The 27,115-nt window shown below is 54.1% G+C and overlaps 2 protein-coding genes across 3 annotated transcripts in view; one reads left to right on the top strand and one right to left on the bottom strand.

Annotated features, from left to right (window-relative positions):
* Positions 1 to 6,735: 6,735 nt before the first annotated feature.
* Positions 6,736 to 25,360, bottom strand: RSPH1 (radial spoke head component 1). 2 transcript variants are annotated; one of them, XM_047846910.1, is made up of 9 exons: positions 25,254 to 25,360; positions 22,850 to 22,963; positions 22,642 to 22,747; positions 15,987 to 16,077; positions 15,615 to 15,750; positions 11,812 to 11,883; positions 9,164 to 9,326; positions 8,180 to 8,335; positions 6,736 to 6,938 (listed from the first exon to the last, which is right to left on the bottom strand). In XM_047846910.1, the coding sequence occupies exons 1-9, from the start codon at positions 25,305 to 25,307 to the stop codon at positions 6,886 to 6,888; spliced, it is 945 nt and encodes a 314-aa protein (XP_047702866.1). In that variant the 5' UTR covers positions 25,308 to 25,360; the 3' UTR covers positions 6,736 to 6,885. The 2 variants fall into 2 exon arrangements, with proteins under 2 accessions (XP_047702866.1, XP_047702865.1); XM_047846909.1 differs by lacking the exon at positions 6,736 to 6,938 and having other exon boundaries at positions 6,958 to 8,335.
* SLC37A1 (solute carrier family 37 member 1) overlaps positions 25,223 to 27,115 on the top strand; it is an 81,930-nt gene continuing 80,037 nt past the window's right edge. Inside the window, exon 1 of the mRNA XM_047846904.1 lies at positions 25,223 to 25,352. The gene's annotated coding sequence lies outside the window, so the exon portion shown is untranslated. The remainder of the gene's footprint in view (positions 25,353 to 27,115) is intronic.

Here is a 27,115-nt window from a genome sequence, read left to right as displayed (position 1 = left end):
CCAGGGAAGGAAGCCACCCTTTCTCTGCTACACAAGCCTTTCCACACCTGCGTCTGGGGAAGTTTCCTCTGATCTGCTGTCGGTTCTCAGGGCCCCCTCCTCCTCTCATCGCTCCGGCCCCAGAGAAGAGTTGAGGTCAACGGAGCCCGGGTCGGGGGGCACAGACCTTTCCAGGAGGGGGCTGCCCACACAGGGGAAGACGTCGGGTACCCCCAGCACGCCAGCAGGAACCCGGGAGCAAGCGGCAGACCAAATAGGGTGGAATTAGTCGAGATTTGCTGAAATGTTCGACATAAGCGCCCTCGCCTGGGATCTACGTACGCGTTGCCTCAAGCCCCGAAGGCATAGTCAATGAGTTACCAGCTTGACTACCTGAAGCCTGAACAAGGGTGGTGTGGAATTAATGAGGGCAGACTGTTTGAGGTCCTGGGCTCCTGTCCAGGACAGAGGTCGAAGGCTCAGGGACGCAGAAGTGGAGAAACGGATTTGTTCTCTGCAACTGACTCAGCCACTGCCTCGTCATAGCCTCCCGCCTTTGGGGGCCCCGAGGACAAGAAGATTGCATGGGAGTCCTTGCCGAGCCCTGGGCTGTCCTCTGCAGCCTGGAGGGGGTGCTGGGGGCACAGCCCCTGCACTGAACTCCGATGTCAGCAGGGATAATGGGATCCCAGAGTGGGAGTAGCATCCAGCCACCAGGGGTCAGGCGGGCCTGGACACCTCCAGAGGGCACGGTGTCTTGACCCACTGGCCTGTGTGGCTGGCTCCTTGTCCATGAGGTCCCTGGACACGAAGGAGATACGTTCAAAGTGCTGCGTGACCTGTTTGGGTACGAGAAGCCGTGGTCTGCTAAGAAGGGACCTGACTGATGGCTTTTTCCCAGCCAGTTTTCTACACCCAGTTCACACCTCTCTAGGGAGGCCCTCCCTTTACCAAGTGCTCCCTTGAATCACCCGTTTGGACAGGGTCATCCACTTCCTGCTGGGGTCCCCCTCTCAGAGGACAGTATCCGGTGGGGCGGTGGTCACTACCGGGGCCATTGTAAAAATAACCACATCAGGAAGCTCTCCTTACCAGAAGATAAGGGCGCTGAGAAAAAGTCACCCGAGGACAGTCTAGGTGAAACAGCGAAATCCACGTTTCACTATTTGTGAAAGCTCGGGCTCGATCGGACTTCAGTTTGATAAACTAAAAATGGTGAACACAGGTCACCTTGCCAAGAGGGAAATCGTGCAAAGTCGTAGCTGGGCGCCACCAAGGCTTAATACCGACCTGACAGGAGTCGCAGCCTTCCCCCGCGGCGGGACCGGGAACCGTGGGCCTGAGCTTTGCTGATCAGCACGAGCGGGTGGCCTGCCTGATGAGACCCCCTGCCTTTCCAGGGGAAAGTGACCTTGCCTCAGACAACGGTTTGCCTTCTGCTAATAACTTCCTGGTCCCGCCCATTTCTGCCCCCGAAAGCCTTCCGTTCCGTACAACTGCCCAGAGCTCCCGTCCATTTGGCAGGTGGGATGCTGCCCCATTCACGAACCCGCCAGTAAAGCCAATTAGATCTTTACATTTTCGGTTAAGCGTCCGACTCTTGATTTTGGCTCAGGTCATGATCTCACGGTTCACGAGATCGTTCCCCGCAGCAGGCTCTGCACTGAGTGTGGAGCGTGCTTAAGATTCTCTCTCTCTCCCCTTCCCTCTGCCCCTCTCCCCTGCTTGTACATTCTCTCTCTTTCTAAAATAAAATAAATTTTAAATAAATAAAGTTACTTGGTTGAGTTTTTGTTCTTTAAAATCCTAAAACCCTTATAATTTCTTAGGTGATGAGAGATATTCGGTGTTTGACCCTGGGTCCTGAAACTGAGCTCCTAAGTCCCTTGGAATTTCCGGGGTGTCGGGAGCATCTCTTATTCGAACGAGGTGGCTCAGGATGGCTCCCAGGTGGGGGCTGGTCACCAGGAAGACCTTACCTGCTGCCCAAACTGAGACCAGACCAAGTCAGCAGGGAAGAACAGGGGTGCATCTGACAGGAGGGCCCTGGGAGGCTGGGTCCCCAGTGAGAGAGAAGAGCTGGCCTGGCCAGGGCCCAGGCCACCCCTCTGGACTGTCAGGGAGAAGAACGGGCAGGTGCAGGAACTTCTCTGAGATGGGGCCCCAAGAGCATCACCCAGGAGGGCAAACATGCGGGGAGCGGCCCCCAGGATGGCTCCAGCGGAGACAAAGCCGTAAGGCTGGCGGAGGCCAGGGGACAGGAACCGTTTCCATCTTGAGGTCAAGAAGAATGTCACCATTGTTCCGCTTGTGATAAAGACATTTGGCGAACCGTTCTGTGCTCGGCCCAGCGTCACACGCGGCAGGCTCCATACCTGGCGAGCCCCTTCGGGACCCAGCCTTCCCAAGGACGATAGCTACGCGCTCTGCGGAGGTTACAGAACAAGGCCCCGGCGCCAGTGGACAGTGAACGAAAAGCAGCCAGCTTCTAGGAGAGCCAACAGCGGCAGGAAAACCTGGTAAGGGTGACTTCCGTTCGTGTGGCTTCAGCCCGTACCCGCTGCAACCACGCAGAGCAACCTCGGCCCCTGTCCAGTCTGAAGAGCCAGAGGGCTGGGCTCAGGCAGCCACAGCCTTGGAAAGTGAGCGGAGAATCCAGGAGCCGGGGGTACATCTGCCCAGTTAGACTCGCCTGGCTTCAAAGTCCTGCACATCAAGGACTCTGACAAGAAGACAAGGAGGCAGGGGCCCCTGGTGGCTCAGTCGGCTAAGCATCTGACTCTTGATCTCAGCTCAGGTTATGATCCCACAGTTTGAGAGTTCAAGCCCTGAGCCCTGAATCGGGCTCTGTGTTGGTGACACAGAACCCGCTTGGGATTCTGTCTCCCCTTCTCTCTGCCCCCTCACCCACTTGTGCACTCTCTCTCTCTCTCTCTCTCTCTCAAAATTAATAAACTTTAAAACAATTAAAAGTTTTGTCCATTTTGTGTCGAAAGTCCATCACCATCTGGAAGCAGATGATGTGTCATCGGAAGGTCAACAGTAGCCTAACGCTAGGTCACAACGTGTCCGACACTCACCTCACCTCATCACGCGGCATTTTATTATCTCCCATCATCACAGGAGGGGGGAGTGCAGAAAGAGAGAGAGAGAGAGAGAGAGAGAGAGAGAGAGACCACGTTCATACAATGTTCATTAGAGAATATTATCATTGTTCTATGTTGTTATTATTGTTGCTAATCTCTTACGGTGCTGATTTATAAGTTAAACTCTATTATATGTATGCGTGTATGTATAGGAAGAACATAGTCTATGTGGAGTTAGGTACTACCCATGTTTCAGGCATGTGCAGGGGTCTGGGAACACATCGTCCTCGGATAAGCGTGACCACGGAACCACATGTGTACAGTTATACACACACACACTATTCTTTCTCTTTTGCTCTCTCTAAAGCAAACGGGGCAAGATGGAAACAATTTCAGAGTCTGGGCGAAGAAAATACAAGTTCCTTTTACTATTCTTGCAAATTTTCTGTAAGTTTGGAATTATATAAAAATAAATTACAAAACATCAAAAGCACTGGGAAAATGTAATAAAATTTTCAAGGACTGATGGGGTTGTGTCAGAAGGACCAGAAGTCAGTACGAGGAGCTACCAGTGGCCAAAGCCGTCTGTTTCAGCACAGTAGAGAATGAGGATCGCACTGGGTTGAAACACACTGACTCAGTGAAAATCCATGAGGCCACAAGGATCGCTCAACAAAAAATTTAAAAAAAAGAGAGAGAGAGAGATCCGGGGGCACCTAGGTGGCTCAGTCAGTTAAGCATCTGACTTCGGCTCAGGTCATGATCTCACAGTCTGTGAGTTCGAGCCCCACATCGGGCTCTCTGCTGACAGCTTGGAGCCTGGAGCCAGCTTCATATTCTGAGTCTCCCTCTCTCTCTGCCCCTCCCCCACTCGTGCTCTGTCTCTCTCACTCTCCAAAATGAATAAATGTTAAAACAATTTTTTTTAATAACAACAAAAAAAAGGAAAACCACTGTTTAAACCATGGTTGCAATGGTCTGAGGAGTGGTCCAAAAGATTTCAGGTCCTTATCCCTGGAATCTGTAAATGTCACTTCTTTGAAAACAGGGTCTTTGCAGGTGTGATTAAATCAAGCGACCTGAGATGGGGACGTGGTCCCGGATCGTCCAATCACAAGGGTCCTTGCAAGAGAGAAGCAGAGGGACACGTGAGATGGAAGAGGGGGCATTAGGGTAGTCACTGAGCACCGGACCCACCAGGAGCTGCAAGGACAGGTCCTCCCCTAGAGCTCCTCAGGGAGCACAGCCCTGCACAGACCTCAGGTTTGGACTTCCCAGCCTCCAGCACGGTGACGGAATAGACGTCTGTTGATTGAATCACCCTGTTTGTGGTAATCTGAGACAGCAGCCACGAGAAAGTAAGGTAACAATAAAACAGATTCGGACAATGATCAGGAGCTGGTGTTGAAACTGGGCGGTGAGGATGGAGAGCAGAAGGTCGTACGATGTCAGCGTTCACAGCATACACGCCGCTTTTGGCTGTGTGGGACAAGAGGGGTCAGGCTGCTCAGTGCAGGGTGGCAGAGCTAATGCAGGGGCCAGCCAGCCACACTGTGTCTTCTGATCAGATGACACAGGAAGTATACAACAGCAAAAAACGGTGCATTTAGCTAACTGTTCGTGAACGGTGAATCCACCAAGCCTTTGGCCATAACTTCTAGAAATTAGAAATACAGGGGATAGCAGAACAAGCTAAGAGAGCCCAGACACAACCAGGGGCTGCAATAGTCTGCAGACAGCAGCTCCGTCCTGAAAACCAGCGACGTGGGAGGGACTGCGCCCAATAAAGGGTGTGAAGGCTCACGAGCCCGAGGTCCCTCCACACCCTGACGGTGTGCTCTCACAGGTACAGGCTCTTGTGCATTTGGCACAAGTATCTTCCCCATGACCATCTAAGTCCTCTGTCTCTTTTCCCTCTGAGGCATTCTGACACCTGTCCCCTGGTGATGGGTGGCAATACAGCCATCACAGCACTTTTAGAACATGATAAGGGATGGGGCGCCCGGGTGACCCAGTCGGCTAAGCGTCCGACTCTTGATCTCAGCTCAGGTCATGATCTCAGGATTCACGGGACTGAGCCCCCTGTCGGGCTTTGTGCTGACAGCACAGAGCCTGCTTGGGATTCTCGCTCTCTCCCTCTCTCTGCCCCTCTCCTGTTTGTGCTCTCCCTTTCTCTGTCTCAAAATAGATAAACTTAAAAAAAAAGAACACGCTAAGGGAGGGCCCAATCGGGGACGGATTTGGCAGGTGTGGGTTTCTGGAATACATGCGTGTTACTGGTTTGTAGTAACTCCCACGTGTGGTTCCGTTCTTGCACGCTGCTCTGGAATAGCTTCCGGAAATACTCCTGCCACCCATTTGGGTGACTTACCCTGCACTCTGACACATAGGTATGGGGTCAAAGGTCAGGTCTCCATCTGCCCTTGTCCCGTGGACCCAGCACCACGTCTGTGGGAGTGGAGGAACGAGCTTTGAGGGACACCAGGCTCTAGAGTGTGGACGTCACTTCATCTACAGGACGCTCTCCCGTCGGGAACTTGATGATGTGCCGTGCACAATTTTCGGCGCCCAGTAGGATCTATCAGACCGCCTGTACATAGCGCACAGTCGAAGGCAGTTTTGTGAGCCAAGAGATGTGGGGTGTGAGGGGCAATGCTCTAGCCCATCAACCGCCAGGAATTACAAACCGCATTCAAGGGAAAAGTGATGACCTTGCTGATCTCCCTGCAGGAAATCTTGCAAAATTATCGTCGTAGGAAGAGACAGGCTCGGGGCGTGCGGCGAATTCACGCCGTATTCTGATAGTTTTCTAGATGTGCTATTTGTGGACTCACTGGCCTCTGAGTGGGTAATTTTTTTTGGAAATTTCTTATCCTAGAAGAGTATCCGCCTTGGTGTAATTTTAGATTCATAATGCTGTGTGCGTTTCTGTGGAGAGGCTCGGAGGCCATGTTAATAATGCATTGTTCATAAAGAGGCCCCCCTGCTCTGGGGACCGGATGACCAGATGCAGGGCACGGCGCCGGGCGCACCAGCTACGAACGCCATTCTGGGGTGATGAAGACCCCCCCTGCAAGCCACTCTGGGGGTGGAGGAAGACAGATGCTGTTCGTGGAGTTGGGGTAGACAGGGGACAGGGGCTCCTCCAGGAGCTCAGGACTTCACAGCCGTGCTGGGCAGTCAGGAGGGGCTGGGACAGAGAGCTCGTGGTCTACATGTTAGCCCCCGGCCCACCCGAGGACCCGAAGAGTTGGCACCACAGGCCAGAGCCACGCCTGTGGGCAGCCCTGCTCTTCAACCATCCGCAGGGACCCCCGAAACCCACACTGGGATGCTGCAGCCCTAGGATGGCCAGGAGCGCCCCCTCCGATGGCAGCCGATGGTTTCTCGCTCAAGCCCATAGTCTATTCATCACTCTGTGCTTCGTGCGTGTTGCACACGGGGTTATTTTCCAGGCGTCCTCCTGGCTCTGTCGAGGAAGGCCTGAGAGAGAAGCTTTGGTGAGTAGTTACTCCACGAGCTCGGCCAGGAGGCCGCTGCCATGAACCATCTTCTGCAGAGTCCGGGTCGTGGGACCTCTTTCTTTGTCCCAAGAGACAAGACCCCTGGGCAAACACAGCAGAATAACCTGGCGACTTCGGGCTTAAAGAACTGGAAGCAGAAGCTCCTCCACAAGCAAAGGATGAGGAAGAAATTTATTCGTATTGTCACTATATTGCACCATATAAACAACTAGTAAGATAGTTGGATAGACTCGCGTCAGCAGGCAAGCAACAGCGCGTTTGTGACGCATTCTGCTACTCTTCCCGTTTGCTTCCCCTCACGCGGGCTGCTCTCCCTGCTTACTTTCCTCTTCTTCAAAATTAACATTTCCTGGAGGGCGGGGGGACAAAGAAACATGAGTATATCCCACGTCCCTCTTGCTATCTTGAAATTCTGTGAGCTAACAGGTCTTTTGCAGTGAATAATATCATAAATATTAAGCCTTTCTTGGGCAAAAAAAAAAAAAGGAATGTTCAATTTTATCTCACACAGACGCTGGTGGGTTTTTTTCTTTGGCACCAGTTAATACATTAAGCAAAAGTTGTATTCCAAGTCCAGGCTGAGAATGTTCGCGTCAGCGAGCGTGAGCTCGGGAATGTCTCTGCCCGCACACGCCATCCAAACACGGGCAGCTTTACAAGCGCGAGGGGTCACTATTTGGCCTTTGCATCAATCAAAAGAAAAGCAGGGACTTGCTACATTCTGGAAAGATGTTATCTTGAATGCTTCATGAAATCGAGAGTTACCTTGTTTTGGGAAGTGGGCTCTGTAACATGTCAGAAGTGATGAGCAGGGTGAACCTCAGACACGCTGTCAGAATCAAGTTAAGTCTCAAGTTTGGGTAATTGTGCACGCAGGCACACGGCAGGAAGACACGGGCACACGCAAGCACACACGGGCACACACAACCACACACAGGCGTGCACAGGCACACGGGGGCACATGGCACATGCTTCTCCGCTCACTTCCTGTTGGGCCCTCAGTGCCTCTCGGCTCCCCTGGGAAGCACCCGGTCATCCCATCGGGGATGCTCTGCATCAGCCTCTCCGTGCTGTTTCCATGCTCTACGGACACAGCCTACTCTGCCCTCACAAACCCTGGGGCATCCGGTCCACATGCAGGAGGCAGGGGGACAAGTGAGACGTCACCGGGCCGCCCCTTAGCCATGGGCCACCCGATGCCAGCGCAAGCTTCTCGGGTGTGGCCCTGCAGCAGTTACAATCACTTGCCAACAAAAGCCTAACGCTCTGTGCACCTCAAGCATTTAGATTGAAACCTGATTTACGGGAGTTCATCTTTTCAGGTATCTCCAAAAAACCGGGAAAGACATTTGCTCTTACTCTGCAACAGAGACAAACAAAATTGCGCGGGGCCCCTGGCCCTCCAACCACCGTCTAGAGCCGGCCGTTCCCAGACCACCGGCCCCCTCAGCGCCAACACACCCGCCTTAAATCAGATAAAAGAAATCCGGTTTGAAGAGAGCCCTCCCTGGACTGCTGGTACCCACAGCTCTCGGAAGACCTTCAACGGCTCCAGGAACCTGCAGCCCCAAGCAGACCTACAGAGCTCACCCTGGTCGATGGTGCCATATCGAAGCTCCTCTCGGCCGTCCTTGCGCCCCTCCTCCCCGGTGGCGTCTTCGTCGTCCTCCCCAGGCCTCGTGAGGTCAGCCTCCCCCTCGGAAAGGTCCGCCAGAGCCTGGTCGTCCTCCGCAGGCTCCCCACCACCTGAGACGGAGCCATGAGAACTGCTGTCGTGTGGGCTGCGGCCTGTCTCAGGCGGCCTCCTGCTGATAGGGCGCCCGCCACCCCTCCGGGGACCCTCCCCTTCCCGAAGTCACCCAGTCCAGCCTGCACCAGGAGTGCCTGTCCCGCTCCCCGGCGAGGGGCGCAGAGGGGGATCTCTACTCCCCACTGACAAGACACGCTCTGTCGCCCAGGGTTCCAGCGCTGATGGGGCCACAATCTGATGAAGTCGGTTGAGCACCGCTCTCCAAAGGGGACGGAGCGCACACAGCAGAGACCAGAGAGCCGAGGCCTGACCCCACCAGGCCCGGGGAGGCATCTCCACCCCCGACCCCACAGCGGTAGGGACCCCAGCGCGTTAGTATAATTTCACTTGAGCCAGTTCGGGTTTGGGTTTCAATCACTTGCGACGCAAGGACCCCTGCACGGTGTCACCTTCTTCATCGTCCCACGGCACGATGGCTGCTTCTCGGGAAGACCCCGGGCCGGGCACAGAGGCCGCACCCTCCTCGGGAAGGACTTGCCGCCCAGCTGCTGTCGGCCCTGCCCGAGCTCCCGCCCACAGACAGTCGCTGACCGAGGCGGGAGGGGGGGGCTCTTAACCACAGGGCTTTCCCGTGGAACCAGCCAGGCTGTCCCTCCACAGCCAGTCTCTGCTGCTGCTCCTTCCTGCCCCGCCGGGAGGGCCCGACCCCCAAGGCTCCCGGCCCCCTGACTACATCCTGCACACAAAACAGGCTGAGTCTGACTCCCAGAGCTCAACCGGCCACCGGCCCATAGAGAGGAGGCGCCCTCCCCCACACCCCGCACCCTCGGGTCCCGGAGCCTCTTCCTGGATGGTCCCGTCCGCAGGTGGCTGCTCCTCGGGGAGGGTCGGTGTCCACAGAGCCAGTTCTGTGATGCTGGTGGCCTTCCATTTGGGAACGACGGTCATCAGAGTCACCTCCTCCTCCTCTTCCTCTTCTCCTCTTTCCTATTTTAAGTTTGAAAATGTGAAATTACTGATGTCTCTGTGAACTCGCCATGGGATGCTCACAGTGAGGGGCCACTCGGGCATTGTCACCGCACGGCTCAGGGGTCGGCCCGATTGCCAGCTGGCCCTGGTGGTGATCTGGGCTGGAGGGTGGGTCTGGGAAGCGCTAGGACGAGGTGCGGACGGGCATCGCCACGCGGCACCTGCCCGCTCCCCCATGCATGCCGTGAACGGCTCTCAGACCCGACACTCCCAAGCCTTCCCTCTGGAACAGCTGGGAACTGACCCAGGCTCAGTGCGCCTTCCCGCGCTTGGCCACACTTTCCAGCTCCCAGATTCTTTATATGTAACAAGACCACCATCACCGTAAGGACTGGACAGAGAGGGTCCTGAGACAACCATATAATATGAAAGGGCCTAAACACTAAAAGCTCTGGAATCGAGGATTCTGCAGGGAAAATGGAATTCTGCGAAAGCAGACCGAGTGCTGATCACCTCTAAGCGTGGGGTCTTCTGTAAGAGTGTATAATCCCAACAATGGTCAGCGGCCGGCACACGCCCACCAGGCCAAGCAGACCAGCTCCTCCCCAGCTTTATAGCTATCCCGAAATTCCAAAGGTCTGAATATCAGCCCACAAGTGTGGAAAGCATCACTGTCACATGGAGGATGATACCTATGGCAAAGAGTGACAGACACCTCCCTATGACTTCCGCTGAGTCACTCGGAAATAGAGGAGGCAGTTTCAAAATATCTGAGCCCTGTCCCCCGTGTCGTGTAGCATCCATGCCCCAGGACGGCCGTGCCGCAAAGGGAACCGTCCCAGAATCAGCAGAGGACCCGTGAAGACACGGCTCAGAGCGGCCGCGTCCGAACATCGGGGTGGGGCCCGGTCACCTGCACTTCTAGTGGAGGCCCCGGTGATGCCCACGATGCAGGCCCAGGACCAGGCCCGGGGGACCGCCCCTGGAGCCCCCGTCGGCTCGCGTCCTGCGTGCACCATTGACACCCGGGTTCCTCTGCTTCATCACAGACCAGTCACCGTCCCAGAAGGCACAAGGGTGGCCTCGGACGCGGCCTTATTCCCGAACAGGAGCAGTCTGGGGGCTTACGCACTATTTCTCCCCCTTAGAGCTGTTAGAATGTTCTTCCTACTTCCCCCTACTTAGAGGCCCCGACCTCTGAGAACTTCTCCCGGGACACACTTCAACCGCCCACGACGCCGCTGTTTTAGTGTTTATCGCTTCACAAAGCAAAATAACTGTGCGACCACTAGTGAGAACACAAAGGCCAGATTCGGGGGGCAGTGTAATGAGTTCAGCCCACGGGTTCCTCCGGGGGGCGGGTAAGAGGCTTCCGCGCCAGGCGGAGCCCAGCGAGCACGCGCCACGTCGCTGTCACGATCCAACAGCACAGCAATTAACTGCGTTTGCACTTGACGCGCGCGCACGGGGCTCCGCGCAGACGTAGACGCGGGGGGCCGTACCCCGTGGGGGTGACGCATCAAACCCCTCTCCTTGCTGGTGGGCGCGTCGGCTTCTGGGAGCCCCTCGCTCAGACGACGCGTCCTCTACTGGGCGTGGGGGCGGGGCCTATGTTTTAGCAACAGAGTCGCGCATTTGGGCCGTTTCATATTGGGTAGTGAGCTAGGATGCTGGCCCCACCTCGGTCCGTGTCAGCTGGTCCAAAGGGGCCGTGAAGGCAAGCAGGGGCCGTAAGGCCAGGGGACGGGTCACTGTGGGCTCATACGGCATCCTGGCCACTGCAGAGAAGGTGGACGTTCACTCTGCAGACCTCTGGGAACCACAGGCTGTCTGGGGGACCCAGGGGCTCCGGGAGACTGACACACAGGAAGTGGAGCCCAGCAGGAAAAGAGGGGCTGAGCAGCGGCTGGGTGCGGGGGAGCCCAGGGGACGTGGGGGGGGGGGGGCTGTAGATAAAGTGCCTGTTACCTACAGGCCCCATCAGGTGACAATGACAGGAAATCCAGCACAGACAGCGCTCCCCCAGCGTGCGCGCGCGCGCGCGCGCGTGCGCGCGCGCACACACACACACACACACACACACACACACACACGGATGCCTGCTAATGACATCATTCGGGGCTAATCTCCGCTTTGACCAGGGAGCACCGAGGTCGCATCAGCATTACTGCTGAGTACCGGAGAGGGACAAAAAGACAAAACTAGGAGAGCTACCTGCCGCACGCGGGGAGCAGTGTCGCTGGACGGACTTGGGGGGGCCACAGCCCCCCGACTCGGGGCCAGAGCTACGCACAGGCTCTGGCGAGAACCGTGACGCGATACCACTCGGCCCTGGCACTTGGGGGCCAAACCAACGCCCGCACGCCCAGAAGGAGGAGGAGAGCGTGAACGATGCCGAGGGCTGGCACCACTCCCGTCCGACCTCGTCGGGGCCGTAGGGTCCACGTCACGGGGCAGCTCGGTCGCCCACGAAAAGAGAAGCGGTCTGCGGTCTGCCACGTACCACATCTGTCAGACGGTACTCCCCGTGCTGCTCACATCCAATGTCGAACACGTACTTTCCAGGGCCGACGGGCTGCGAGCAAAGGGAAACCGAGAAGCACCTCATTCCCAAGTTCACCGCCCAACGTCCAGTGCACCTGCTGCAGAAATCCCGCCCAAAGTCACGTCCCGGGAAGGCCGGTGCGGGTTAAAGAAAGCCTTTTTGTATTCGTGGCGCCCGGAATTGCCAAGTAGAGGGCCTCTCTCTCTGCCTGTCCCTCTCTCTCTGCCCCTCCCCCCTCTCAAAAATAAATAAACATTAAAAAACTATTAAAAAAGAGTTATTATAGTCTATTTCACCCATTTACTCTGCTAATATTTGGTGTGCCAATACTAGTCTTGGACAAAGGCCACTGCCGGAAACATAAGCGGAGTCACATCTTATGTCCCCTCTTGACATTTTCCGCGGGGAAGTTTCCAGAAGTGGAATTTCTGGGCAACAGCACGCGCACGCACACACATACACCGTGCACATATTTACACACAAAAGATACGGACACACGTATTTTTTAAAATATATTGACCAGAATGAGGCTCCAATAATGTCCCTTCCCACAACAGCACTCAAGAACACCTTGTCCTCAAACTCTTGTTTTTTCCTGGGCATTAACATTTTGCTCTACTTTTAGATTTTTTTAACATACTTTTACATTTTTTTTTGAACATGTAGAAAACAGGATCTCACCATGAAGTCACATTTTTAAGCTATTAGTAGGGTTGGGTTTTTTTTCAACATTTTTTGGCCACTTAAATCACATTGATTGATAGAAGTGCTTTATATTTATATTAATGTTACAAATACCCTAACCCCATTGGTCGTGTATCTCTTAAATTTTTAAAAAATTTTTGTAGGGGCGCCTGGGTGGCGCAGTCGGTTAAGCGTCCGACTTCAGCTCAGGTCACGATCTTGCGGTCTGTGAGTTCGAGCCCCGCGTCAGGCTCTGGGCTGATGGCTCGGAGCCTGGAGCCTGCTTCCGATTCTGTGTCTCCTTCTCTCTCGGCCCCTCCCCCCTTCGTGCTCTGTGTCTCTCTGTCTCAAAAATAAATAAACGTTAAAAAAAAATTTAAAAAATAAATAAATAAATAAATAAAATTTTTGTAATGTTTATTTTTGAGAGAGAGAGAGAGAGAGAGCACAAGCAGGGGAGGAGCAGAGAGAAAGGAAGACACAGAATCTGAAGCAGGCTCCAGGCTCTGAGCTGTTAGCACAGAGCCCGATGCAGGGCTGGAACCCACAAACCACGAGAGCATGACCTGAGCCAAAGTCAGACACTCAACCGACTGAGCCACCCAGGCGCCCCTCTTAAATTTTCTTTATAGTGCATTCTAATCTATAAGGGGTTATTTTTTATCAACCAGCTCTATTGGGTTTTCCTTTTCTACTTCTGTTTAGAGAGTTCTCTCTCCTCATTTCAAAGTTAATAAACATTCACCTATTTTTTTTTCTGTGACTTTGTTCACGCTTAAACCTTTCTTCCTGTCCTCGCATGTCTCCATCCAATGCTAGAGGGGGAACCCTGACATTGCTTCCCTGCCCCACCCCCAGTGGTTATCAAGGGTCCTGGGACCACTCTTTCACTTGTCCCTGTCGGGTCCTCCTCGCTGACTTAAAACGACGCCCTTTTCCAGAGCTAGATTACTGTAGGCACTTGAATCTGTCCCCAGACTCTCTAATCCACGTCACTGATCTGTATTTCTCCACTCGCGTATCGCGGTTTCATTTATCACAGCTTTAAATTTGTTTTAACAATTTGCCGGCAAGGGTTGGAACAGGTGATTCTCTGAGGAAAAGTCAAGCCCGTAGCAAAAGGGTGTGAGGTTGCTGGACTTCACTAGGAACCGGGGAAAAGCGCATCAAAACAACGTGAAAATATTTTTTTATCCATCGGATTTGCAAAAAAGTTAAAGACTGCCGTTGGCGGGAGTGCAAACTGGCACAGCTTTGGAGGGAAGTTGGCAGCATCGATCACAACTTAAAATGTCAATATTTGTGGACTCCACGATTGCAGGGTCTAACCTACACGGATATCCCCAAATGCGCAAATGTGTATGTTTCCATGTCCTGATGTAATGTTTTCCCACGTATGTAAGTGTGTGCATGTGGGTTGCACAGAAAGACGTGGGGCGGGGGGGTCACACAGCCCCAGGAGAAGAAGCAGGGGAAGAAGGGAGGGCTGGAGGCTGGAGCTCAGGTGGGCAGCAGAGGGGGCCACGTGTCTGGGTGCCCTACAACTGGAATGGGCAGCTGACCCTTGAATAACGTGGGCTTGGGCTGCACGAGTCCACGGACACGAGGATATTTTTCAATAAATACAGGAAAGCGCTGTAAATGTATCTTCTCTCCCTTGTGGTTTTCTTTTTTTAATTTTTTTTTTAAGTTTATTTACTTACTTTGAGAGAGACGGAGACAGCACAAGCGGGGGAGGGGCAGAGAGAGAGGGAGAGAGAGACCCGAGCAGGCTCTGCGCTGTCAGCTTAGAGCCCAACGTGGGGCTCGAACCCACGAAACGCGAGACCATGAAACCGAGCTGAAACCGAGAGTCGGACGTGCCACCGACTGAGCCACCCAGGCGCCCCTCTTCCTTATGATTTTCTTAATAACGTGTCCTTTCTTCTAGCTACTTTATTGTAAGAATACAGTGTATAATACCTACGACGTACAAAGTGTGTGTTAATTGACTGTTGGTGTCACTGGTAAGGCGTCCAGCCGACACCAGGCTGTTAGCAGTCACGTTTTGGGAGAGTCAAAAGCTATCTGTGGATCTTCGACTGTGTGGGGGTCAGCGCCCCTGACCCCGCACTGTTCAAGGGTCAGCTGAACTCCTGTGTTTCTAGCACACTTTCACTACCCAGCAGAACAAAGCCCTTGTCCTCCAGGCTCATCTAGCCTCGCTGATTCTTCCCGATTAACTCCTGCCGACTTCTCTTTCCCTCCACATACCTCCCCATGCCAAAAAGTGTCCCAGGAGAATTTTGCCGGGAATTCCGTACAATTGCATATAGGCAGCATATAGATTTGGGGGAAATGTGCTGTTTTACAAACACTGGAAAGGAGAATCCGGAAAGTTAGGGCATGAACGATACGAAAATGAAAATTGAGTTTTAAGAGAGTCTGAGGCGACTCACTGAAATCAGTTAAATATTCCCCACGTCAACTTCCAACACCTTGAATTTGCTCGGAAAACTCTTCAGGGAGAGTTTCGGCCCAACGCTTGCTCGAAGCCACGGGGGATGGCAGCGTGGTGGGTGCTGAATTAGCCGGGGTTTCTCTGTATCCCCACCAGGGCTCGGCAAAGCCGCGGAGCCCTCCAGACAGAAATGAGCAGTCGCGAGCACTGCACACTGAACGCGGGCACGCCTGAGTCCAGGCCCAGGGTGGGTGGCCTAGCCTGCAGGAAGCAAGCTCACGCACGGCTCGGCCTTCCCGGGGCAAAGAAAGTCCAGACACCCGCACGCGCAACCGCAGGAGATGCTTCACGTCCGATCTAGCCATGACGGGGAGCACGTAGGAGAGGAAGGATGCCCCCGTGTTACAAGGATTGGCTGGATCGCTGCTGGGGAGGGGGGGGGGGAGGGAGGATTTCGCTCTCTACTCTGCCCCCCTCCACGCTGCCCTCTGTAGGCACCAGAGGCCTGGGGAGAGGCACGGCCACCTGCTCCCTGTACTTGGAGGCGGCGGGAGGACTCCCTGAGATTTTAGGGTTCTTCCTTCACGTATGTACCCAGACGGGGGGAGGGGGCACACGTTGCTGCCCAGTGACTTACGTTTTTGTTCAAGAACTTGCCCTGGTACCTGTGGTTCAGGTGAATGAGCTCGGCCATGCCCTCCTGCTGTCCGTTCACCCAGGTGCCTACGTACTTACTGCCCGTCTCGGCGTAGAAGTAGGTGCCTTGCCCGTGCCTGGTGAAGACAGACGTTAAAATTGGGCGTGGCCCCTATGTGGCTTGCCTGCGCCCCGTCCAAGCGCGCTCCTGCCCTGTGTGCCTGCTCGCGTTCTCACCTTAAAGCCGTGAGGGGTTTGAACTGCCTGGCAAGAGCCGGCTAGTGGGCTTTTATCATGATTCTGCTTCTTAATAAGACAGCATCCTGTTCTTGTTACGTAAGTAGGTCTACCGAGCTGAGGGGAAAACGCGCACCTTTGGTGAGCAAACCACTCTCCGGTGTAGGTGTCGTTATTGACGTAGTAGTAGACGCCGTAACCGTGTCTTCGGTCATCTGCCCACTCCCCTGGAAGGGACGACACAAAAGCGGGCCCGGGTGAGAAGGGAAGGACAGCCGCCACCTGCTGCGACCCTCACCTCCCGCCGTGACTCCCCGCTGTCCCCCTGCCCCTCTGGCTGGATGGCGTGGCGTCGGGCGCTGGTTAGGGGAAGCTAGGTCAGGGGCTCACCGCGTGCAGGTCTGGGTGCGTGGGCCGCGGTCACCCGCGTGTGCCGACAGCAGGTATCGCGGCCGGTCAGTGGCGTGGCCAGGACTCAAACCAGGGTTTTGTCCGCCCGGCTGCCAGCAGTCCCCACACCACCCTCCCTCTGCTTGCGTGGATTTACCGATCCAGCAGCAACCATCTCGTGCCGTTTCCCACCTCCTTCCTCACCAGACTCCCGCACACTCTCCCAGCCTGGGCGCCCAGGGCGCCCCACCTGTGCACCTGCTTCGCGTGACTGGACGCCACACCTTTGCCAACCAGCGTCCGTGCGTGGACTCTTCCCTCACTGATTGTCCCCGCCGACTTACCTCCGAGCAGGTTCCTGCTGATTTCTGAAATACTGGAACCAGCAAAGATACCATAAAATTCGTAACACCTCTACCAGAATGACCGCAGCAAAGTAGCTAGTGATCGCTGCCCATTCTTGAAGATTGATCCCTGCCCTGGGAGACTCACAGCGTCCTCAAACAATGTCCTCAAACCTTCCAGCCCCCAGATGAAAGAAACTTAATACAGATTTCCGAAGACGACAGCTACCCTGAAAACTCCCACGGCATTGCTAATAACACGCTGTTAAGCTGAACGACTCTTCTCTAGACAGGGAATAATTTTTTTCAAAAGCTAATTTCTATCGATTTTTGATCAAAGACCAGAGATAGAGTTCTCTTATTTTCTCTCTAGAAAGTGTTATCACAAAATTGTTGTCAGACAGACATTCCATTCTTTGCTAGAAAGGCAAGGAAAAGGCAAGCTACAGGCACATCAGACATGAATTTGAGAGACAGGAAGCCTCTTGCACTCTCGGTGGGAATGCAAACTGGGGCAGCCACTCTGGAAAACAGTGTGGAGGTTCCTCCAGAAATTGAAAATAGATCTACCCTATGACCCAGCAATAGCACTGCTAGGAACATACCCAAGGGATACAGGAGTGCTGATGCATAGCGGACTCGTACCCCAATGTTTATAGCAGCATTTTCTTTTTTTTTTTTTAATTTTTTTTTCAACGTTTATTTATTTTTGGGACAGAGAGAGACAGAGCATGAACGGGGGAGGGGCAGAGAGAGAGGGAGACACAGAATCGGAAACAGGCTCCAGGCTCTGAGCCGTCAGCCCAGAGCCTGACGCGGGGCTCGAACTCCCGGACCGCGAGATCGTGACCTGACTGAAGTCGGACGCTTAACTGACTGCGCCACCCAGGCGCCCCAGCAGCATTTTCAACAATAGCCACATGATGGAAAGAGCCTAAATGTCTATCAACTGATGAATGGATAAAGAAATTGTGGTTTATATACACAATGGAATATTACATGGCAATGAGAAAAAATGAAATATGGCCTTTTGTAGCAACGTGGATGGAACTGGAGAGTGTGATGCTAAGTGAAATAAGTCAGGCAGAGAAAGACAGATACCATAGGTTTTCACTCTTATGTGGATCCTGAGAAACTTAACAGAAGACCATGGGGGGAGGGAAGAGGGGAAAATAGTTACAAACAGGGAGGGAGGGAGGGAAACCATAAGAGACTCTGAAATACAGAGAACAAACTAAGGGTGGATGGGGGGTGAGGGAAAGGGAAAAGTGGGTGATGGGCATTGAGGAGGGCACTTGCTGGGATGAGCACTGGGTGTTGTATGTAAGCCAATTTGACGATAAATTCTATTAAAAATAGCGATAAATAATAACTAAATAGCAATAAAATAAAAATTTATATATTATTCCCTCAGATTTTGTAATGGTCACAGCATTTAAAATCTTTACATTTATTTTGATTTCTTGTTACAAATCAAAATTTACTTTGATGCCAATGTTATATTTTTTCTTTCTTTTAAAAAAAAATTTTTTTTTAATGTTTATTTATTTTTGAGACAGAGAGAGACAGAGCATGAACAGGGGAGGAGCAGAGAGAGGGAGACACAGAATCTGAAACAGGCTCCAGGCTCTGAGCGGTCAGCACAGAGCCCGACGCGGGGCTCGAACTCACGGACCGTGAGATCGTGACCTGAGCCGAAGTCGGATGCTTCACCGACCGAGCCACCCAGGCGCCCCTATATTCTTTTTCTTAAATAGAGCCCCCAAAACTTGTATAAGCTTCCGGCTTACAGGAAACCTGGACCCGCTTCCACACAAAGAAGAAGAATTCACATGCCTAGAATACATTGATCGTCCAAGAAATACATGTTCGCGCGAATAAACTCCATGTTCACCACCACCACCAACACATCTACAAAAGGAACTTGTACGCGTTCTCTCTGTCAGTCCCGCAGGGTCCTCGGCACTCTGTGAGACAGACCAGCAGCTGGGCTGGTGACAGAGCCCACGGGGAGGGCCTGCCCTCGTCTGGGCAGGAGGCAGACACCACAAAGAAGAAAGAACTGTGCTTTCGGGAAGCAGCTTCCAGGTTCGGGACAGGGCGGGCGAACCGAGCCTGCCCGGAGAGGAGGATTCGGCAACTGGTAATAGTTAAGGGAGAGGACTGGGTTCCATGGTATGACGCGTGTCAGGAACCCCATGAGCAGAAGGAACGGAGAATCCCCAAACTGAAATAATTCAGTAAAAACAGGAGTTCGCACCTAACGTAGCCACGAGGATAGACAGAGTGTGCAGAAGTCCCCAGAGGACTTGTCTGGAGTTTTTAAAAAAATTTTTAAGTTTATTTTTTGAGAGACAGAGAAGCAGAGACAGAGAGAGAGAGAGCAGGGGAGGAGCAGGCAGAGAGGGAGAGAGAGAATCCCAAGCAGGCTCTTCTCTGCCGGACGCAGGGCTCAAACTCACAAACCGTGAGATCATGACCTGAGCAGAAATCGAAGAGTCGGGCGCTTAACCGACTGAGTCACGCAGGTACCTGGACTTGTCCGGATTTTTAAGGGGCAGTTGTGTCCTTGTAAATTACCAGTTTAAAAGAAGAAAGAAGGGGGTGCCTGGGGAGCTCAGTCAGATGGGCATCCGACTTCGGCTCAGGTCATGATCTCGTGGCTCGTGGGTTCAAGCCCCGCGTCGGGCTCTGTGCTGACGGCTCGGAACCTGGAGCCTGCTTCGGATTCTGTGTCTCCCTCTCTCTCTGTTCCTCCCCTACTCATGCTCTGTTTCTCTCTCAAAAACAAACATAGAAAAAAAAATTTTAATAAAATAATAAAAGAAAATAAATAAAAGAAGAAGGAACAGGAGAAAGAGGAGGGGGAGGGGAGGGGGAGGAGGGGGAGGAGGGGGAAGAGGAGGGGGAGGAGGGGGAAGAGGAGGGGGAGGAGGGGGAAGAGGAGGGGGAGGAGGGGGAAGAGGAGGGGGAGGAGGGGCGAGGGAGGAGGGGGAGGAGGGGGAAGAGGAGGGGGAGGAGGGGACAGGGAGGAGGTGGAAGAAGAGGGGGAGGAAGAGAAAGGGAGGAGGAGGAGGAGGAGGAAGGCAGACGTGTAGCATACACCGATTTCCGCGGTGTAAGTATTCGCACACTGGCCAAGGTTGGGCTGCACGTGGTTCTGGGGCAAGCGGGCAGAGCTGGCTCGTGTGAACGTTCAGGAACTGACCAAGCAGGGCCCTGGGGCCAAGACCTCCCTTGGTCTCTTCCCAACAAAACACCACGACTGACGAAGCAATTCCGTCCTCTTCTCTTGGCCGAGGGAGCTGGTCTCCAGGGCAGCATGGCAAGAAAAGTGTGTGAAGCATTTCACAGGAAATGTTCAAAAAAAGAATTAACTTGCAAACCAAATTTCAAGCCAGCCAGATATGGTGAGGAAGCTTTTTTTTATAAAGTCCCAGTCTAGGGGCACCTGGGTGTTCGACTCCCGATTTCGGCCCAGGTTATGATCTCACGGTTCGTGGGTTCGAGTCCCACGTTGGGCTCTGTGCTGACAGTGTGGAGCCTGCTTGGGATTCTGTCTCCCTCCGTCTCTCTCTCTCTCTGCCCCTCCCCGCCTCGTACTTTCTCTGTCTCTCCAAAAATAAATAAATAAACTGTAAAAAATATTTTTTTCTTTTTAAAGTCCCAGTTTACCTGTTGGAGACCCGGCCCAGCCACCGGTACCCGGGCCGCAGTAAACGGTGCAGAAGTGGGAAAGGTGGCCTCCTGGAACAGGGGTAATAACTGAAACATGCGTTTACAGGGACGGCACCCGGAAACCAGAGACATCATGCACTTTGCCCAAGGCCACACAGCGGGGCTGAGACGAAAATCCGGGTTTCTCTGGCTCTCTTCCACAGGCACCCCAACGGCCAAGCATTTGTGTCTCCCTCCGGCTCCTGCCACCTGAGAGCTTCCAGAAGAGCCGACCCCAAGTCATCATGGCGCTTTGTTTCTCTGCAACTTTGTTGCTAAACATCATCGTCTTTCTTCGCTCCTTGCGGCCAGGAGCAGGACCAGCACTGGAGACGCGAGCCCCCTCTCCTTCCCCAGCCCTCATCGGCCCTCCCTCCCCTCACCTCACAATCTGTGCGGGTGGTCCAGAGGCCCCTCCAAAGTCTGCCACCCACTCACCCCTCCGACCCCATCCCCTGCTTCGCCAAGCACCCCCGTCTCCCTGCCTCTGCTCAAGTGGCCCCGCAAACCGGGAGTGTCCGCTCCGTCCCCGGGCTCCCCATCAGGCTCAGCTCGGTGTCTCGGAGACCAGGAATACGCCCCATACCTCGGGCCGAGGCTGAGCGCGCTCGCTAGCCTGCGGGAAACCACTCTGTGTCCCTCAGGGTGGCAGTCAGCCAACGCTCAGTCGTGACGAATTCGGCCATGGGTTCACACGGACTTTGTGGCCGGAAGCTTGTTTGCTCCCTGAGCTAAGATTGATGTTGCAGCTTCTGACCTTGGAGAAGAACTCCCTGAGTAGTGACTACACCCTGCACCCTCTAAGAGACAAAGCCACAGGGAGACACAAAAACGCGCAGCTGTTTCCAAAGACGGTCACGTTAGAAACTTCTTCCATCTCTTATTCTGAGTATTTTTTCTTTTCTATATTTGTGTGTGGCTCCAGCTGTATTAACGTCTACGTGAAAATAGAACATGACGGCAATGAGATCAGGCTCGTGACGGTTTGGAAAGAATTCGATCGAACTCTATAAATTAAATTGTTGAACGTCGATTCCAAAAGCAGATGGTGCTCCTTCTGGAATAAGCCCTCCGAGAAATAGGGAACAAGCAGAAATGCCCCCTCTGACGGGGAGGCATTAACCACCTGCATCTCGGACGCGGGCAGGATGGTTGCTGCAGAATTCCGGGGCCCTGCCTTCATTCAGCAACGGGGCAGGCGGCTGTGGCTCGCACCCGGAGGACGTGGCGTCGCCCGTCGGGAGGTGATGCCGCCTCCCAGGCCGCCGCACACTGAGCGCTCGCCACCTGTCAGGTGCCCTGTCCCGCTTGCGTTCATCCATTCAGTCCTGGTGCCGCAGACGAGGAGTGAGGCTCCCCGCGCAAGGTCACACCTGTCACCATAGCTCTGGGGTTGGGGGTCACGGGTCTCCTTGGAAAACTAGATAAGTTCTTCCCAGAAAAAGTCCGGAACACGGGCCCCTGCACGGTTCCTGAAGAGTCACGTGCATGCTCCACTTGTGTCTCTCCCCCCAGGCTCGCCCCCCTCCCATTGCGATCAGATCCACACCGTAGTCACCGTGGGGGATGACGGTGCGTGAGGGCTGCAGTGGGGGTCTCGGAAATAAGGGGATTAGCATCTTCCTGAGACATAACATTGGCGGCTAAGAAATCGCCAGACATAGAAATGCCAGCTTGACGAGGCAGAGGGTCCCCCGGACCAGAAGCCTTCATCGAAGGAACCACCAGGTCTAAAGGACCCGTGTGTTCAGCAGAAGAGGGGATGGTCAGAGAGAAAAACAGCAGAAGCAGCTTCAAGGAGAAGAAAGCTACAGGGCATCTAACATCATGGGTCTGGACCCCATGGGGGTCTGTGCGGCCCCCCGTGCCTCAGCACAGGGGCTCACAAGAGAGTGTGCTGGCCGCAGCGACGGCCACATTTCCCACCTCGCTAATTAAGCCTTTCTGGCTTCTGTGTCAACCCTGTGAACACAGGGGCACAGCCTGTGTTTGTTGAGTGACTGACTGATCTGGAGAACTCTAAGCCCTCTCCTACAGTTGAGCATCCGCAGCCAAGTCCAGTCCCCAGGGGACACCACTACAGCACAAACATCTGCTTTGTGACTGCATTTTACCTTCACATCTTGTAATGTTTTTATTTATGTTTGAGAAAAAGAGAGACAGAGTGGGAGCAGGGGAGGGAAGCAGAGAGAGAAAGCGAGACACAGAATCCGAAGCAGGCTCCAGGCTCTGAGCTATCAGCACAGAGCCAGATGCGGGGCTCGAACCCCTGAACCACGAGATCGTGACCTGAGCCGAAGCCGGAGGCTTAACCAGATGAGCCACCCAAGCGCCCCTTACCTTCATATCTTGATCCGTCTGGGTATATGAAAGTGCCACGGCCATGCTTTTTGTTTTTAACGTATTCTCCTATGTATCGAGCACCGCTTTTAAATTTGTAGATCCCCTGAAACACGTTGGTTACATAATTCATATCATTCCTGAATTTAATACTCACCCATAGAGTATTCACTAGAGAAAACGACCCACTCACGTCACCAGTTCTGACCTGGCCGTGCCTTTTCCCGTGTTGGTAGCTCCCTTCATACGTGTCCCCGTTGGGCAGCCTTGCTCTCCCGTGTCCGTGCCGTTCACCTGCCTCATTCCGTTCCCCGTCGTACTCCTGGGCAGAAGAAAGCGGGATCATCACAGCTACCGTGTGTTCAGCACTAATGATATGTCAAAGCATTTTGTAAACAGTGGTTCGTTGAAGCCCTCCCAATCCTCAGCCCCATCTTACAGGTGAGGTAGGTGACTGCACCTGGGCGACATGGGGCATTTGTCCAAGGTAACACACTTAGTACCTGTCGCTGGTGGAAGCCTCACTCTCTCTCTGCCACGTCTGAGCTTGTAATTTATCATGATAACCCTTCACACTGTAAACAAAATTCAAGGCATTCCAAATTGCGTTCTTTATAGCAACGTGTTTGGACGAACATATGTGGGTGGAATCGGTCCTCGGTCACACAAGTACCTCCCTGGTGCTTCCTTCAACAATCCAGGACTTAAAATGCAAAGACAAGTCTTCCTTCAAACGATTCCCTGGGCGCACGTGGTCTCAGGAGGCGCCAGTGGGAGAGGAAGCAGCAAGGGGGAGCCGAGGCGTAAACAGGGCTCAACTGTCACAAGAGTCCCTAAGTCCACTTAGTTTAACTTCCTTACCAAGAGACTTGAGTTTCAAACACTCATAGACTCATATGGAAATAATGACGTATCTGAAAAGTAAATCTCTCTCTCTCTCTCTCTCTACACACACACACACACACACACACACACACACACACACACACGCGCGTATATATAACACAAGCTTGCAATTCACCTGTTTCCTCTGACCCTTCATAAAATAAACCTTCCTCCAGTACCTGATCACGAGTGCAGAGTGCACATAACATAATAAAAGGGCCAAGCACAGAGTAACGATTTGACATAGACCCGCATCTGCATGGACTTATTACAACACAGGTTCAAACACAAGTTCAAGTTCCTGCCGGGGCTTCAGACCCTCTTTCCCAGCACGATCCAGCTCAGAAATCCGTGCTCAGGACAGAAGGTAAAAATGGCATGATCTTACACACTTGTTGCGGGGTCAGTCTAAATCAAAATGTATAAAAGCTTTTGAGGTCTGCTCAAAAGACCTCCCAGTGCACCCCTACTGAGCCAGTGGGGTGACTGAACAGGAAGGGAACCCTTTAAAACGACCCCAGCTGTGATTGAAGCTACAAATTGCAGGCACCAAAACGTGACAAACCAGCAGGGCTATTTGAGGAGACAAACTTGAAGTCTTCCTGGACTGATGTTGTAAGTCGGGCTCCCCCGGAAGCAGACCCCGAGCAAGTGGTTTTTATAAGCCCTCCCTGAGGAACCGGTAAAGGGGACGGGGAAACAGATACGAAGGAGGAGGCCGCCCAGCATGGGGATGTCAGGAGGTGTCCCAGACTCGGCCTCATTGCACGAGGGACCCTGCAGTGCAAATCCTGTGGTTTGCGGTGCTGTTAGCACTAGCCGCTGGCTGTGGGGACAGTGTGCAGATTCCAGGCACTTCTGGCTCTCCGACCTGGCCAGGCGGCTCCCCACGATGGAGGTGCTAGTCTTGAGCAGAAAATGGGGCAGAGGCTGAGAGACGGGCACACAGAGCTGCCAAAAGGTGTGAACAGGCACCAAGACATCCGGCCCCGGAGAGGTGCTAGGTTTTCAGTTAATTCTGAACCTATCTCGACTCTGTGCCCTGAACGCACGCACCGTGGCTGGGGTTCCCAGCCTGTCAGCCAAGAAATGATCACCCCTGGGTTAGACGGTTAATCTGTGGATATGGAAATGGATAGATAGATAGATACACACACGCACACACACCTATGCCCACCCTGCACCCAGCTCACATCGCGGGATGTGCACCCCATACCGCCTCTCTGCTGCCCAAACCCGGGAATAATGCCAGAGACTCGGGTCACCTCCCACCACACTGAAGAAAGCACACGGCATTCCGGGCCTGCAGGAAGCCTTCGCTGAGTCTGAGACCCTCTGAGCGATTCTTCAAGGTTGCCAGGAAGAACTTTCCTCCATCCTCCTTGATCCCGAGCAGCCGAGCTCCATTACAGAGCAGCATGGCAGGTCGGGGTGACGCCGCCAACCAAGGAGACTGCCTGGGCGGACTGCGGCAGCGGGGTCGAGGCCGCTTCCCAAGTCTTTGACTTGGAAATCTTTGCCTTTAATGGGAGGCGGGCTGGGGAGGGGAGGAGGCGGCGAGAAGGGATGTGGCCAGAGACGTCACAGCGTTTCACCTTTCACCGCCAACTTCCAGGCCGCGGTGGCCGGCGCGTCCCCGTCCCTGGCTGGGCCGCCCGGGGGACTGTGGTCGGCCTCCGGGGGTGCGCCTGGGAAGCACCCCCACCCCGTACACCCGGAGCTCTCACCCCAAGATCGTTCTCTCCCTCCTCCTCCAACTCCTCCGAACCCAGGTCCGACATGGCCTCGCCCCCGTCTCGGTCCTCGCCGCCACCAGCGCGTCTCTGGTAGGTAGGTGCACTCTGCTCGCACAGCCGCGTCCGCCGTCGCCATGGGGACGCGGCCCGTCCCGCCTCCCCCCCCCCCCCCCCGCCTAGCGCGGGCGGAGGGATGGGGAAGCGTGAGGCGGAGCCACTGGCCGCGTTCGGGTGCTGTCATAGCAACGGGACGGGGCACCTCGACCAATCGTGGCCCGGGAAGATAGGGGGCGTGGCCTGGGGCGGGAAGGGGCGGGGCGGAGCCGCTGGAAGCTCTCGGTGCTGTCATAGCAACGAGAGGGCCACCTCGACCAATCGCCGCCCGGGAAGAGGGAGGGGGCGGGACTTGGGATGGGCTTGGTACCCACCAGCTCTCCCACCTGGACCCCATGTGACAGGTCCCCGACTCTTTAGTTGGAGGCTGGGCGATCCTGTAACGTGGAGCCACCTTTGGACCAGGGCCCTAAAGAGTTGGTGCACAGAAGACACACCGGGCCAGCTCTCGAGAGGGCCTCATTTCTGCCCCGCGCTGAGCACGGCCCCTTCCCACCCCTCCCCTTGGCTTCTTGAGTCCCTCCGTGGGCCCTGCCCGCTCTTCCTCACCTGTCTGGGCCCTTCTGGCCCTTCAGCGTTAGCAGTCCAGAGACATGTGTCCGCTGAGATCCTTTCTCATGTTTATAAATGTCTCCTGAAGCGCAAGGAGTCGGCTCCTCGCAGAGGCGCTTCCACACTGATGCCCTGCAGGATGTGACGTCCCATCTCCACCCTGAACATGGGTGCAGTCCCCTTTCTACCCGAAGGAGGAAAGGACTTCAGCTCCATGTATGATCTACCCACCTGTCATCCATCCATCCATCCATCCACCTAGCTACCACCCATCCATCTAGCGATCGGCCCCCACAGCACCTAGAAAGGTGTTTTTCCCACAGCCGGTGCTCAGCCGCGCCAGTGAAATCAGTCCACCTGAGCCTTTAGATGCCTGGTGAGATGGAACTATGGTCGAGGTCTTTCTTCATCAGTTGCACTGAAAAGAATCTCTATCTTGTGGTGTGAATAGAGAAAAGCCACCCGAATGAGAACAAGCAAAGACTACTTATTCAGAGCTTGCTACAGCAAGGGGCTCAGCCACCATCATTTGCATTTTGGCGGAGATTCACAGGCAGGCAGGGGATTTGGCAAAGCTGACAGTGGAGAACAGGGAGGCTCCAGGTGCGCCCCGTCAGAGGCTGTTGGCCCGGGAAGCTGTAGGCAGCTAACTAGAAGTGGTGGTGAGCGAGCACAAGGCACGCTGACACCTCGCAAACACCCCCCACCCCCAGGTGGGATTGTGTAACATTCCTCGGGCACTCCTGGCTGCCCAAGAACAAAGGAAAGCGGAAAACAAATGGCTAACTGGTAGAGATCACCGTCCCGCACGACCTGAGTCTCCATCTATTTACAAATATCTTAGTAAATCACCAGAAAAAGGCAATCTTATCAATAGCTAATCTCCAGAAACCTATAGACTCCGTTTCCTGGAGCCCCAACATCACCCCTCCATGGTGACGTGGGGAACAAAGGCAGAAGGAAATGGCAGATCAAATTAAATTTCCTTCTAACCTGCAGCCCATTGACAACCACTTGAGGCCGGCAGAATCCAACGTCTCTCCAGGAACTCCCTGCTGTCTTAATGCTAATGCTTTGCTAGAGGGAAAAACAACCTTAGCTTGACAATAGCTAGGCCTCCATATCCTAGGAGTCTTCTTTAGCATATGAAAATCCTTCTGGGAACTTCCCCTTGACTTTACCTCCCT

The sequence above is a fragment of the Prionailurus viverrinus genome, unplaced genomic scaffold (assembly GCF_022837055.1).
Source record: "Prionailurus viverrinus isolate Anna unplaced genomic scaffold, UM_Priviv_1.0 scaffold_42, whole genome shotgun sequence".
Lineage (NCBI taxonomy): Eukaryota > Metazoa > Chordata > Mammalia > Carnivora > Felidae > Prionailurus > Prionailurus viverrinus.
This window is presented reverse-complemented; position numbering and strand designations above follow the sequence as displayed.

Bases quoted from the DNA above. Each gene is read 5' to 3' on its own strand.
- RSPH1 (XM_047846909.1), bottom strand. From the start codon at position 25,307: ATGTCGGACCTGGGTTCGGAGGAGTTGGAGGAGGAGGGAGAGAACGAT. The intron at 22,964-25,253 runs GTGAGAGCTCCG...TCTTCTGCCCAG, and splicing joins AGGGAGAGAACGATCTTGGG to GAGTACGACGGGGAACGGAA. The intron at 11,884-15,614 runs GTAAGTCACTGG...CTTTGCTCGCAG, and splicing joins GCAAGTTCTTGAACAAAAAC to CCCGTCGGCCCTGGAAAGTA.